General features: G+C 42.6%; 1 protein-coding gene across 2 annotated transcripts in view; it reads left to right on the top strand.

Moving 5' to 3' along the window:
* EGFLAM (EGF like, fibronectin type III and laminin G domains) overlaps nucleotides 1-14962 on the top strand; it is a 168865-nt gene that overhangs the window by 93657 nt on the left and 60246 nt on the right. For both annotated transcript variants that reach the window (XM_060236057.1, XM_060236059.1), the window contains exons 8-11: nucleotides 5887-6002; nucleotides 7054-7402; nucleotides 12311-12411; nucleotides 13974-14074. In XM_060236057.1, coding sequence (XP_060092040.1) covers nucleotides 5887-6002; nucleotides 7054-7402; nucleotides 12311-12411; nucleotides 13974-14074 — 667 coding nt within the window. The remainder of the gene's footprint in view (nucleotides 1-5886; nucleotides 6003-7053; nucleotides 7403-12310; nucleotides 12412-13973; nucleotides 14075-14962) is intronic.

Here is a 14962-nt window from a genome sequence, read left to right as displayed (position 1 = left end):
ACTTCTTTCAGGCACTGATGAGCTTTATTATCCAATGCTGATGTGGATTGGGGGCTGCTGGTCAATCAGTTGTGCTTGATACTTGAGCTTATTGCTGACTTCTGCCCCTTACCCAGAAGAAAGCAAGGTGACCAGCTTCTTAGGAGCACTGTGGCAGCAGCCACCATACCTGGTGGAACCCTTCCCCTTGAGTCATGGAGCCATCTTAGATGTCAGGCAGACAAACAGGCCAGCTGCCCAGAAGCCCTTCAACAGAGCTGCCTTCTGACTGCTCAGGGCAGGAAGAGGAAGAAGGAGATTCCTGAAGATGATATCGCCTATCAGTGGTGGCTTTCAAAACATCTGTCCAGAGGCTAGAGAGGCAGGAATGGGATACATAGGTCCAAATACATGGGCATATGGTCACTGGGGGCATAGAAGCTTTCCTTCTAGTGCAGTGCTGGTTCTCTTATTGTTCAGGTGCCAACAGGGGTCATTTTGTAGAAAAATAGGTGGTGGAGCTCATACAGGGATTGTTATGCAGCTGCACCTACTATTCAATGGACAAGGTGGGGAGGAGGAGGGGGAACCCTCAGAAAGGTTCTGGAGTGTGCTCCTGTGAGCTCCTGCTGAATCCGAGGCCTGGGTGCTAAGATAATAAAGCTACTGTGGTTCTTAAAAGTCCTCACTCTCATTTCTCACTCCCTAATCTGACTGAGGGCTGGCAGTTTCCAAAATTCTGTGAAAGTCAAGCTACAGGTTCAATTAAAGGATGCTCCAGGCAAAAAATGGTCTCATGCTGCTCCTATGCAATTGCCAGTTTCGGTCTTGAATTGCTACTTGATTTTTGTTAGTGGCAGCTTCATATGCAATTGCTATAAGCAAGCATCTTAGGGAGAAGTAACACCAACATATGTTCACCTCTTCCTGCAGTTCTTTTAAACTGAATTGTCCATGTCCTGTGCATATTTATAAACAACCACAGAAAAGACCAAAATAAATCTGTAATTCCGTGAAAGAGAGTTGGAGGAGCTTGCAGTTTCCAGCACAGACTGAACGATGGACATTGGCAAAGATGAGATTGTCTCTTTTTTTCAGTGAGAAGGCATGAGGCAATGGCTGGAGTTTTGATACATATTTGTTCTAGTGGGTCTTGAGAAATATCCTTACATATCCTTTGGGAGGGACAGTGGCTCAGTGGTAGAGCATCTGCTTGGTAAGCAGAATGTCCCAGGTTCAATCCCTGGCATCACCAACTAAAAGGGTCCAGGCAAATAGATGTGAAAAACCTCAGCTTGAGACCCTGGAGAGCCGCTGCCAGTATGAGTAGACAATACTGACTTGCAGTATAATGTTGTACTAAGATCTAGGAAATCTGGTTTTAGAACCCTGACTGTATCATGAAGGTTGCCAGGTGGTCTTCAGCATCACAAGATCATAAGAAGAGCCCTGTAGAATCACAACAGTGGTTCATCTAATTCAGCACCCTGTCTCACACTGTCTTTTAGCTCTGATTATAGCTGATTTTACTATTTATTTTTATTATGTTTGTTCTAATCATTAGCTACTTTGGTGTCCCTGCTTAAACAGATATAAACAATTTAAATAAATAATCTGCACCATATTTTTGTGCAGATGAACTTGAAAATTTCAGGATATATATATGTGTGTATAGGCATGAGGCAATGGCTGGAGTTTTGATACATATTTGTTCTAGTGGGTCTTGAGAAATATCCTTCCTTGCAGGTCAGCTGTTCTTGTTGTTGGACACATGTGCTTCTCCATCCTGTTTATCTTAAAACTCTTTATCATGCTCCCCTCCCTTTTAAACACAGCGTTCCAAATTACCCCAAACCTTGATGTTAGACTCAACTTCCATTATTTGCAATTGTTTGGCTTTAACCGCCCCCCCCCCCCGACCTATTTCTAATAATGGTTCCTTTTCTCTCCTGTGATATGCTCTTTATGCCTAGTCAAATAAATAGCAAGCCTTTATTGGCATAAAACAGATTTATCAGTAAAATAGCAATATAAAATCCTAGATTATAAAGTACATAGGGAGCTAAAATACATAAAACACGTAAAATATATATGAGTTGAGTTTAGCCAAATTAAATAATTAAAAGACAAAATGTGGTCATTCCAGAACCATTCTCTGTCGTATTTCCATGGCCTGCTGGAGAAATCTAGCCACCATTAAAGTTACCTCAGTGCAAGTGTCGTTTAAAAGTTTGTGGACTTTGCCTGAATCAGCACAGCCCAACATATCTTATGCCTAGTCCCATTGGGGCCTTTCTACCTATTTGTTAGAACTTTTTGAACCGTTTTATCAGTGGCAGTTTGTTGGGTTTAAATTTAACTTCTGAAGAGATTGTTTATGGAAACCAAGCCACAAGGTGGTTTGCTGCCTGGAGATCTTCCTTGAAGGTCAGCTGTCCTTGTTGTTGGACACATGTGCTTCTCCATCCTGTTTATCTTGAAACTGAAATGCCAGAATCCTTTCGTAAGCAAAGCTAAAAGTATTTTGCCATTCTCAATGGTGTAGGATTGTCTTCTTCCTATTACACAATCCAAATAAGAGTTTATAACAAATAACAATAATAATTATACATAACATGAAAATAAGTATTGGGAGCTTTAAGGTGCTTTTGGTGCTCCAAGCACTTTGCATGCAATATTTTGTGCAAACATTTCCAACAGCCCTGCAAAGCAGATTGGTGTTGTTGTTCCCATACTGTAGATAATATCTGAGATCTACCAGAGGAATTCTGTGGATGGAAGGGGAGATTATTTCCCCCAGATTTTGACCTGCTGCAAACCTCTGCTTTACCTGTCATGCTGTTCCAGGGTGTCCCTTTGTCCCCTGGGAGCAGCATTCAGTGGTGCCGTGGAGTCTGCTTCAGGAGCAAAAGAGGAAGAAGTCATATTCCACTGTTGAAAAGGATTTTCATTATTAGAAATTACTAGTGGATCCAAGCCCTGGGGTTGAGGTTGAGAGAAGGAACAGCTTGCCTAAGATCGCATAGCGAATCTTCAGTGGAGGTAAAATTTGAGCTACAGACACTTCCCCACTTAAAAATTACAGCAGGAAACATAGAGACACTGTATAAGTAATCTGAACATTTACCCCAGTGGGCCAAATAGCTATATGAGGCCATTTTAGGTTGGTCAAGTAGCACATCAGGAGTCTTAACCCACCTTCCTTTCCCACATCATTGATCTCACATGCCTATTGTCTCAAAAAGAAGAGCTCTTAGGATCTCATTACACAGATCTCATTACACATTACACAGATCCTCACATCTTTTTTGGCTCTGATTCGTATGAGGTAATGCTCACCTGTGAGGCAGGCATCTTCAAGGATTCTTTCCCCATACCTGTATATAAGATCAATTCTCTCTTAGGTGAACTTAGTTTTCCACAGAGGTGAAGTATATCTCTGTACATTACACCTACTGCATTCCTTCTTTGCAATATTTATAAATTCTCTCCACCTTCATTCCACCTATCATAATGTCAGACATTTCATAAGTAATATTTAATAGCAATAAGGATGATACTCTACAAAGAGCAAAGAACACACAGCTTGAGAATCTCAGTTGATAGACAGGCCTTCAGTGTTGTGTCTCTTAGGTTTTGCTCCGTTTGACAAAGCAAAGATGTCATCGTCCCAGTTTTAAAACCCCGTAAATTATCCTTAGAGTGGAATGGAAGAGGCTGGTCTTTCCCCATAGTTCTGGCCGTTAAGCAAAGTTCCATTGCATAGATTTACTGCTTAGTGATGTACCAAACGTAAATGACATCTGCTTCTTAATACAACAGCTTTGTAAGCTACTGACCTGCAATCAGTTGCCACCTAATTAGCAACAGCAAGGGGTTTGATCAGCTAACGGGGTTTACTTGGTATAACCTAATCCTTAATTATTTGGAGAGAGGCTTTCTTCTCATAACGTCTCCCCTGCAGGGTTTTCAGGTAATTATGGGCACTGGATTACATGGGTGGCCGAGAGACTTAAACAGGCTTCAATTTGTGCAATCTGAAGACCTGAATGAAAGGACCTTAATTGCAATAGTCTTGCTTCTGGAATTTACAGAAAAACCACTGCTTTTAGCAATAACAATTTAGCTACTCATTATGGACTTATTCCTCAGTTAGCATAGAACTTAATCTCATTCTCACCTTGGGAGAACTAGTGCATTTTCCAAATCCTCCTCCATGTTTATCTGCCTCTTGCTTAGTGAAGCTGTCTGTTCTGCTGTGGCTGCGTTACATGGCTTGATCTGGCAGGTGAACAACAGAATGAGAACTACTGACAGCCCAGTGGGGCATCTGATAGTTTCATCTTCATGTGTGAAGATATCAAAAGCAGAAGATATGACAGATGCTCACTGTAGTGATGCTTGAGGCTGCATCATAGCCTGGTATATAGGATGGTTCTTCAATTAGTTACAAATGTTCACTTATTCTCTGCTGCTATTTGTCCTTTGTCTGAAACCTTCTTTCTGACCCTTGAAAGCTATCACCAGACAGCCAGAGGGGTGTAGTGGTTAAGACTGGCAGACTCTAATCCGGAGAGCTGGGTCTGATTCCCCACTCCATGTGAAGCCACTTGGGTGACCTTGGGCCAGTCACAGTTCTCTCAGAACTCAGCCCCACCAGCCTCACAAGGTGCCTGTTGAGGGAAGAGGAAGGGAAGGCTATTGTAGGCTGCTTCGAGACTCCTTAGGGTAGAGAAAAGCAGGGTATTAAAACCTACTCTTTTCTTCTTCACTGCCTGCAGTATGAATGTTGCTTTCTCCCTGCCCCTCATTTTTGTTTACCAAAATATTTTTGAGCAGAGATAATAGAGATCATACCCCTATGGTAAGTTATTCTCATAAATGATCATCAACAATATGAAGTCCTATCTCTTGACAATGGATGGGTACTGCTTTGTTAAACAGGAATAACGCCGCCATTGGTAGCTCATTTCCTGGTTGTTGTTTTTTTATGCAGTTCTGCATAAAGAGTTGTGCAGTGTGAGAGCTCATGACATCCAGGGAAGGAATAAAAGCTGTGATCCTGTGCATTCTTACCTGGGAGCAAGCCCTGTTGAAAACTTGATTCTGTGCAGGTCTACTCAAAAATAAGTCCCATAATCCACAAATAAACTGAAGTTTGTAAAGTATCTCCAAAACAAAACCAGAAAAGCCCTAATTTATAGATGCTTCATTGATTTCTTTCTTATCCCACTTTTCTTCTGAGGTGGAATTCAAGGTGGTGAACATACAGGGCTTTTTTGAAGAAAAAGCCCAGCACAAACTCATCTGCATACTAGTCCACACCCCCTGACATCACTGTTGATTTGCACAGGGGTTTTTTTGTAGAAAAAAAACCCAGCAGGAACTCATTTGCATATTAGGCCACACCCCTTTACACCAAGCTAGCCGGAACTGTGTTCCTATGCGTTCCTGCTAAAAAAAAGCCCTGCTAACATAGGTTTCTCAGAAGCTCTCCTTTCCAGGCATGGATGGGTCTCTCAAGTGCTCTTCTTTCTCTTTCTGTCCCAGTGCATGCTTGTGGGTGAAGCGGGACCAGGGTCTCTAATCTGTGGTCCTTATTGTGCTTACAAAGGTGCAGCTCTAGACTGCCTAGCACCCTGGGCAAGGCTAACTTTGGTGCCCCCCCCCGCACTGATAACATCACTGAGTCACATGGAGGGCCCCCAATTTGGTGCCCCAGAAGTCTAGTGCCCTAGGCAATTGTCGAGTTGACTAGAGGCAAGGCCAGCCCTGTGCTTACAATACTACTCTGTATCTTCTGTTCTCTTGATGCTGAGTACCAGCTGCACTCTTGTAAGTGTGGATTCTGTACCAAAACTGTATTTATGTTCAATTGTGGTCTGATTGTCAGTTTTGTCTTCCCAGACCCAGAGGAATTAGGGAGTGGAAGCTATGGGCATCAATATATCACAGACTCTGGTGTCGGGGACGATGACGGTATTGACATTGATGATTCAGACTATGACATTTACATTGATGAGGTAAATGAAAAGGTTTCAGCCTCATATTTGGGTTCTGTAAAATGTTTTTTTGGTGCAAAATTTAGACAAGGAGTGTGGAAGTATAAAGTCACATCCAGTTGATGCAAGTCTGTCTCTGTAGGTCTTCCATTCAACAACTTTGCTATATTATTAGAAAATACATTCTGTTCTTTATTACTGTTGCTTATATAATAAGAAGCTGAGCATTTAAAAAAAACTTTCAGGATTGCAGCACTAGCAGAGGTGACTGAGGAGAACCTCCACATTCGGAGAGACTAATCCTCTGAATTCCAGAGCCAGGAGGCAACAGAATTCCAGAAAGCCCCAGCCTCTATGCCCTGTTGTTGGCTGTCCAGAGGAACTGCTGGGCCACTGTGTGCAACAGGATGCTGGATCAGATGTACCATTGATCTGATCTGAATCTTATGTCCATCATTAACACCAGGACTCTGGAACTCCCTCCCCGCATAGATTTGTCTGTTTCCATTGTTGTCTTTCACCAGCCAATGAAGACTTTGTTCCCTCACGAAATCTCATTTGCCCTCCTCCCTGTTTGCGTGCCTTGCTATTTGCATTCTGTTTAATTTAAAAACAATGGTCTTAATTATTCACTACCTTGGTGACCCTTAATTGTGTGGAAGGGTGGTATACAAATGATTATAAATAAATAATCCTGGTTGAAATTAGCCCTTTGCTTTATACTTCCATAGCAGGAGGCTGAAAATGTTCCTTTTTGGAGGGGCCAGCCAAAGTAGATAACCATTGGGCAGGAAAGTGGGGTATTTATGAAGTAAATAAATAATGTTGCTTGTATTCTAAGAGACTGAGCATTTAAACAAGTTCCAGGATTGTTCTAATCTGGCTGAAATTGGCCCTTGCTTTGTAATTCAATAACAGGAGATTACTTACTTGGGGGCCAGCCAAAGGAGAGGCCTAGTCCTTGGAGTTGTGGTGGGATCTCAGTATCCTAATGTATACAGTTTTTGTTTAGATACAAATGTTCAATGTTTTCTGCTGATTATACCGAGTTTCTGTTTTTATTCCCCATCAGCTCAAACCACTTCCTGCTATCAAAGGAGGTAACAGGAAGTTTTTAGTTGAAACGAAGATCATGCAAGGGTCTAATCCAAGACTCCTTTCTAGGCTGCTTTCAACTCCTTCATCTCCTACCACTTCTGCTCTGACTACGACACGCCCGCCACCTACCACTACCAGCGCCACAACCACTCTTACTGCAAAGGCCAGCAGGAAGAACACTGTCGCTTCATTAGTGAGACAATTTGACCAACCCTGTGATGAAACCTTCTGCTCTACAGACAGCTTTTGTGTCAATGACTATGAGAGAAGTGGTTCTCGTTGCCACTGCAACCTGGGCAAAGGAGGAGAGACCTGCACAGAAGGTTGGTTGAGTTGGAAAGCATTGGCTGGCCCTATCTGTTGAGATGGGCAAACCAGTAGTTTGCCAAACCATGCTATTCCCTCTGACCCAAATCGGAAAACAGCTCATTTTTAAAATTAATCTTATCATTTTCCGATTGACGTCCTTGAAAGATCAACAGAAATCTGTGAATGCCCTCCTATCCCTTGAATGCCTTCAATCTTCTTAGGTATTTGCAGTTATGCAGGTGGTTGGGAAGTCTTTCCTGCCCTGGGACATGCGATTTTCAGAATTATTGATATTGGCATTATGGCCAAATGATGTTTCTTAGAGTCCCTGGCACTTGGAACGCTTCTGTAGTAGCATTACAGGTGATGAACAGAATGCCACAATAGCTGCTGCAGCAGCCAGGTAGGCAAGTGTTTGTAGGAAAGATCTTATGATCCTGCTTTCCTTAGGGAATGTTTGCAAATCAGGTTTTCATTTAGAGTTGAATCCACTAGCTCCTTAGAGGCCCACAAGATTTTTGGAGTATGAGCATTTGAGAGGGACTCAGTAGTAAAGCATCTGCTTGGCATGCAGAAGGTCCCAGGTTTAATCCATACCATCTCCAGTTAAAAGGATCAGGTAGGAGGTTATGCAGAAGAGCTGGACCTGAGACCCTGGAGAGTCGCTGCCAGTCTGAGCAGACTATACTGACTTTGAAGGACCGAGGCAGAGATGGCCAAACTTACTTAATGTAAGAGCCACATAGAATAAATGTCAGATGTTTGAGAGTTGCAAGACATAAACATCAGATGTTTGAGGGAAGGGAAGGGAGGAGGGAAGGAAAGAAGGGAGGAAGGAAGGGAGGGAGGAAGGAAAGCAAAATAGATGGGGGAGGTGGAAAGAAAGCAATTTTAACTTTAAATGTCTTCTCCAAGCTGCTGGCTGGCTTGGCTTGGAGAAGTAAATTAAATCTAGGCATACTTCTGTATTTTAATTGCTGGTTGTCTACTTTTGATTAGTATTATTGGCTGCCATTTTAATTGATTGCTTTATGTATTGTTCTTACTATACTTCAGGCCTTTGGAAATCATGATTCCTTTTATGCCAATAGAGGTCTGAACTGAACTGAACTGAACTGAAGAGAGAAATGCCTCCTCCAAGCCAGCTGATGGGGCAGTGGGGTTTTGAGAGCCACACAGTATGTATGAAAAAGCCACATGTGGCTCCTGAGCCACAGTTTGGCCACCCCTGGACCAAGGGCCTGATTCAGTGTAAGGCAGCTTCATATGTTCATATGAGGGTAAAATCTCCATTTGTCAGTTAGGGAGCCTTGACTCTCAAAAGCTTAGATCTTGAAAATGTTGTTGGTCTCTAAGGTGCTACTGAACTGGACTCGGATCTACTGCAGACCAACACAGGTACCCTCTGAAGCATTTCATTTGCCACTTCAGTACAGAAGTGGACATGCAGGCAACATCTTTCTAAAAGGCAGATACCCTTTTTCTGAAGACCTTTAGTTTGTGGGCAGATGATGAAGTTCATAGTGGGGGACTGGGGTTCTAGAGAGAAATGTATTACCCATCTGCTGTTTTCCATGGTGGGCAGCTGGTCTCTGAGAGGCAATGTAGCTCTGGTTACCATATGTTTGGGATACAAAACACAAGATGGCTTTTCTCCATTGTGACATGCTTGAGATTCACAGGAGCATCTGATTTGTGATTGCTGGAAACCAACGTGTTGGGCCACATGGATTTAGGTCTCATCCAGCGAGGCCCATGTTAGGTTAAGATGAAGACATATCAAGAATATTTTTGGAACATAGTTTCTTTGACTCTTGGACCAACATGAAGCTGCCTCGTAATGAATCAGACCTTTGGTCCATCAAAGTCAGTATCATTAACTCAGACTGGCAGCATAAACTACTGCCTTGTCCTTTTAACTGGAGATACCAGGGATTGAACCCGAGACCTTCTGCATGCAAAGCAGAGGCTCTTCCACTGATCCATAGCCCCTCCCCTTGTGGGGTACTTAAACTGAGGCAAAGTTTGCAAAGTAATTCCAAGAAGATATTCCAGTAGGGATATTGGCTGTTTATCTCATTAGATATATTAAACCCATCTTCCACTATATTTTAATGTATTTTTCTCCTAATGGCAAACTATATGTATGTTACATGTTAAAACGTAAATTAGTTGGATGGGAAAACTTCTGAGATAGAAATGTCCTTTTTTTGGCCCAGGCTTATAACAATAGAGTGATTAACAGACATTCTCACATTTTGACATATTACTGTTTTATTGCTTTCTCATGCTCATGCGACCCAGATCAAAGATTTGCTCAATTTGTTAATTTTACTATTCTGTCATTGGATCTTACATTTGTACCATTCTGGGCCACTGCCTACCAGCTATGTGCGGTTCTGCTCACTGTGCCTGATTCCTTGTCTGATGAAGTGTGTTCGGAGCACACAAAAGCTTACATTCTGAATAAAACTTTGTTGGTCTCAAAGGTGCAACTTGACTCCTACTTTGTTCCAAGAAGACATACCGTATATAAAGGGTACAGTGAAAATAGTTAGAAAATGTTTATAGTAGAATTCACTGTGTCAGCAGCACTGTGGTCTAGTAGGCTCTGGCAAGCAGCACAGAATCTTGCAGCTGTATCCGAGATTCCAGGCTCAAGGTCAGCTAGCAGAAAGGAGGTATACCATTCCTCCAATCTTCCTGGAATCCTCTGGAGGGCAGACTGGATAAATGTGCATCTGAGGTCATCATACAAAGGGCAGTGCAGCAATAGACAGCCAACCGTTTCGATTTCATCAGAGGCATAAGGAAATAGATCCTTGTGGAACAGGATACCACGGTACCTCCCTTCTAGTAATGCAGATGGCAAAACATTAAAAGGAGCTGGAGTGAAAGCTATCCTATTCTTGGGAATCAATAAACCTGCTATGTAATTCGACAACACCAATTTCTTGTTCCTCAAATGATGGTGTTTTGCAGTAGAACATAGATGTTGAAATTTGATGTCCCAGATCCTCTGCTTAATTACTGATTAAATAATCCAAGGTTATTAAGCTGCTAGGAGAGTATCCGATGGACTATAATCTCTCTAAAAGGGACCTTTTCCATTTTGATTGGAAGGTGTCTGTTAGTGTCAGAGGTGCAAGACCTACAGGGAAGAAAATAAGCTTCAGACAGTAATTAATCCTGTGTATCCATGACCAAGCTTCCAGAGAAAGTAAGCCAGCTTCTGCACATTTTCAAGAGGCTTAAAAATTGTATGAGTAGTGTATGTGCATAACTGACAGCCGTATGGCAACTGTGTAGTCACTTTGGCCACAAAAACAGGCAAAGCTGAAGGAACAAGCTGGCTCTCCATTTCAAATGTAGACTTAACTGTGTGAAGATATACTTGTGAGCAGGGCTCACTTTCTAGCAGGAGTTCCTTTGCATATTAGGCCACACACCCCTGATGTAGCCAATCCTCCAAGAGCTTACAGTAGGCCCTGTAAGAAGAGCCCTGTAAGCTCTTGGAGGATTGGCTACATCAGGGGGATGTGGCCTAATATGCAAAGGAGCTCCTGCTAGAAAAGTGAGCTCTGCTTGTGAGTAAGTCCTTCAGCTTTCTTCTTTCCAGCAGAATCCAGCAAGGGAGATATGATCCGGTGTGGTTAGAGTGTTCCTCAAGCATGAGGAGATGAAGGTTCATATCCCGTCTGCTACAAAGCTCACTGGGTGACTTTGGCCTAATTACTGACTTGGATCCACTGGAGGGTTTCCCCAGGAAGAGCATTTTGGGAGCCATTTTGCACGGTGGCAGGAGCGAGAAGATAAGATAGTCACGCTCTGTTTTTAAGAAATGATTTTATTGCAGTACAATTACATTCCAAAAACCAGATGCATAGTAAAAATTTGAGCAGGCAAATTGAGATCTATTACTGTCTCAAATATAAGAATTTCCATAACTTCCAGAAGGTTTTCTTGAAGGGCAGGGAGAGGTTCACAAGTGTCAAGTAATATATACTAGTGGCTTCAAAAACTATTCTGAAAAACCAACACATAAATTACTTACTAAACTGTTACATCAACCACTGGCAAAGGCTTTAATAATTCATAGAAGTTCCCAAGAGTTTAATTTCTATACGGATAGGGTCCACCTCAAACTATATTGCATACACAATTAACCATAGCGTAACTTCTGTAGGTTATATTGTATTACCTAAAACTAACTCTCCGCCATCATTAAATATACAATCATTATAAGATTGTCATAGCATCTGAAATTGTTTTATGATTTTTATGTTTTTAAAGTATTAGGAGTATATTGACTTAACTGGCTTTACGTGATGTTCTATGAATGTGTAAGCCGCCCTGAGCCTTCTTCGGCGGGGAGGGCGGGATGTAAGTCGAATAAATAACTAAATAATGCATCCATTGTGAAATTGGCAATGATAATGTAATACTTGTATGAAAGTCACACTCTATAGGTGGAAATCCTTCCATCTGCAGAAATGCTGTGGTGAATCTATGTAAGCCTAGCCTAGCTTATGGGGGTACTTGTGAGGATAAATTTGAGGAAGAGAGAATCAGCTATGTGGCTTCTTGGAAGAAGGATGAGTAAAAATATTGATAGATAATAGACTGTCTGAACTCCGGTAGGATGAAATACAGTGTTCTTCACAACACAACCAAGAAGCAGAGTCCTAATTAGAGACACCACCTGGGATGAGAAGACTATACCAGCTGCTGCTAGGGGGAAAAAAATCTTAGGAGTAAGGGAATTGGCTGTTCAAGGTTAGGAGCTAGACAGAGCAGATGGTCAGTTGTTGCTGATAAGTATGATGAGGCCACTCTGGAGAAATTTCTTCTTTAGTGCTGCAAAATCTGTCAATTTTTATTTGGAAGTTGCTTGCCAACAATGTGTTCTTGTTGCCTTTCAGATGTGACTATCCAGTATCCTCAGTTTTTTGGCTATTCTTATATTACCTTTGAACCTCTGAAGAATTCATACCAGACATTCCAGATTTCTGTTGAATTCAGGGTAAGTGTAAAGGACGGCACTGTCCATATTATATTTTATTTTGACTGGTAGATACATGATAAGAAGAACCGAGAGGAGGACTGCAGCAAAGATGGGCAGCTCCAAAGTTTTGCATAGTCCTTCCACATGCACCCTCTTTAAAAAGTTGCACATAGAAGCAGGCCATGGAAAGTTAGCATGTCGGCGGTAATACCACACACTGTTGCAGAAACTGCCATCCTGAAACATGATGCACCATGCAGAAGCTGACCAAGAGGTTTTTTTCCCCCATAGAAGTTCTTTGTGTTTTCCTGATTTGGTGGCAGAGAATACCACTTGGTCACTATCCATCACATTTTAAGCCCACCTTTTATCTGAGCAGCTCAGGGTAGTGTAGATGGTTTCTCAGTTTATCCTCATAACCCTGCAAGGTAGGCTGGGCTGATTTTGGCCCTGGATCACCCGAATGAGCTCTGTGGTAGATGGGGAATTTAAACCCAGGTGTCCCCAGCCCTAGTCTAGACCAGGGGTCCCCAACCCCCGGTCCGTGGACCAGTACGAGTCCATGGCCTGTTAGCAACTGGGCCATGAGTTGTATAATTATTTCATTATATATTACAATGTAGTAATAATAATAATAATGAGAAGACATTGGATTTATATCCTGCCTTCCACTCCGAATTTCAGAGTGGCTCACAATCTCCTTTATCTTCCTCCCCCACAGCAGACACTCTGTGAGTTGGGTGGGGCTGAGAGAGCTCTCACAGAGAAGCTGCCCTTTCAAGGACAACTCTGTGAGAACTATGGCTGACCCAAGGCCATTCCAACAGCTGCAAGTGGAGGAGTGGGAAATCAAACCCAGTTCCCCCAGATAAGAGTCCACACATTTAACCACTACACCAAAATAAAGTGCACAGTTGTATCATCCCGAAACCTCTCCCCCGGTCCGTGGAAAAATTTTCTTCCACAAAACTGGTCCCTGGTGCCAAAAAGGTTGGGGGCCGCTGTACTAGACCACTCTGGCTGTATGTATCAAAAGCTCACTTTACCCAAAACGATTGGAACAGAAAAGTTGCCACAATGGGATCTTTTAGTTTTTGTGTGAAGCCATTTCATGAACGTGGTCCCATATGGGGAATTGGCTATTTATCACATCCTTTGTGTGAAGAGTGTTCCAGAAAGTCATAATCCCATTTTTCCCCTGGGTTTATATTACCTGTGAGATCTGAACATCATTTCTTTGTGTCGATAAATCAGTGCTATACATTATGTGTACATTATGCATATAAATTGCAGTCATTCTCTATATAAATAGCATCTAAATTGACTGTAAAAAACCATGCAGCAGGGATATGCAATGCAAACTAATCAACCAAACCAGCAGTGAAAAGTGGAGAAATAAGAGAAACAAATATAGAAAAAAATGAAATGGGGTGGGGGGGGGGAGAGAAATCTCTCATTCTTCTAATGGAGTCAACTGAGGTTTTCAAAGCAGCACAAGATTTGGTCCCCACTTAGATATGTAAATATATTCTGGGGAGTTGTGAGTGCTGTCAATCTTTTGTTTGCTTTCACATTGCCAGTCTGAAGCAGAGGATGGCCTTCTCCTCTACTGTGGAGAGAACGAGCACGGACGCGGCGACTTCATGTCAGTGGCAGTCATCAGACGAAGTGTTCAGTTCAGGTAGAGTGCTGGAAAACTGCTTTCTGACTTCTCTGCTGGTAAAAATATGTTGCCACAATCATGTAGATGGAACTCTCTTGATGCTTTGTATTTGTGGTGCTTGGCGGGGCAACAATGGGAGGGCTTCTAGTGTCCTGGCCCCACTGGTGGACCTGCCTGATGGCACCTGTTTTTTTGGCCACTGTATGACAGAATGTTGGACTGAATGGGGCATTGATCTGATCCAACATGGCTTCTCTTATGTTCATATATGTCCCATCACAGCAAGGTGGAAGCTTACACAGGACTTCATGGCTAAGTGGCAGAGCATCTTCATGGCACGTAGAAGGTCCCAGGTTCAATCTCCAGGTAAAAGGATCAGGTAACAGGTAATGTGAAAGACCTCTGCCTGAGATCCTGGAGAGCCACTGCCAGTCTGAGCAGAAAGTAGTGACCATGATGGACTATTGGTCTAGTTTAGTATAAGGCAACGTCATGCGTCCCTATGACTTTGTACCTGGTTCAAGTGTCAGTGTTTCTAGTGGTGCCTGAAAATCTGCAGTTTTCTGTGACCAACTGCATATGTTGCCATTTACTTTTTAACCCTTTTGCTCACTGTACATGTATTTGTCACGGGTAGACTATTAGCTGTTGGTACTCATGAACATTCCCTGACCTAGATAGCCCAGGCTGGCTTGATCTCATCAGATCTTGGAAGCTTAGCAGGATCAACCCTGGCGAGTATTTGGATGGGGAACCTCCAAGGAATACCAGGCCATGAAGCAGAGGCAGAAATGACAAACCACCTCTGAACATCTCTTGCCTTGAGGATCACCATAAGTAAGCTGTGACTTGACAGGACTAGAGTCGTTTGCCACCTGAGCTCCTAAACCATCACTTGTACACCTG

This window comes from Heteronotia binoei, chromosome 4, assembly GCF_032191835.1.
Source record: "Heteronotia binoei isolate CCM8104 ecotype False Entrance Well chromosome 4, APGP_CSIRO_Hbin_v1, whole genome shotgun sequence".
Classification (NCBI taxonomy): Eukaryota; Metazoa; Chordata; class Lepidosauria; order Squamata; family Gekkonidae; genus Heteronotia; species Heteronotia binoei.
Note: the sequence above shows the minus strand (reverse complement) of the source record. Positions and strands in the feature narration are given on the sequence as shown.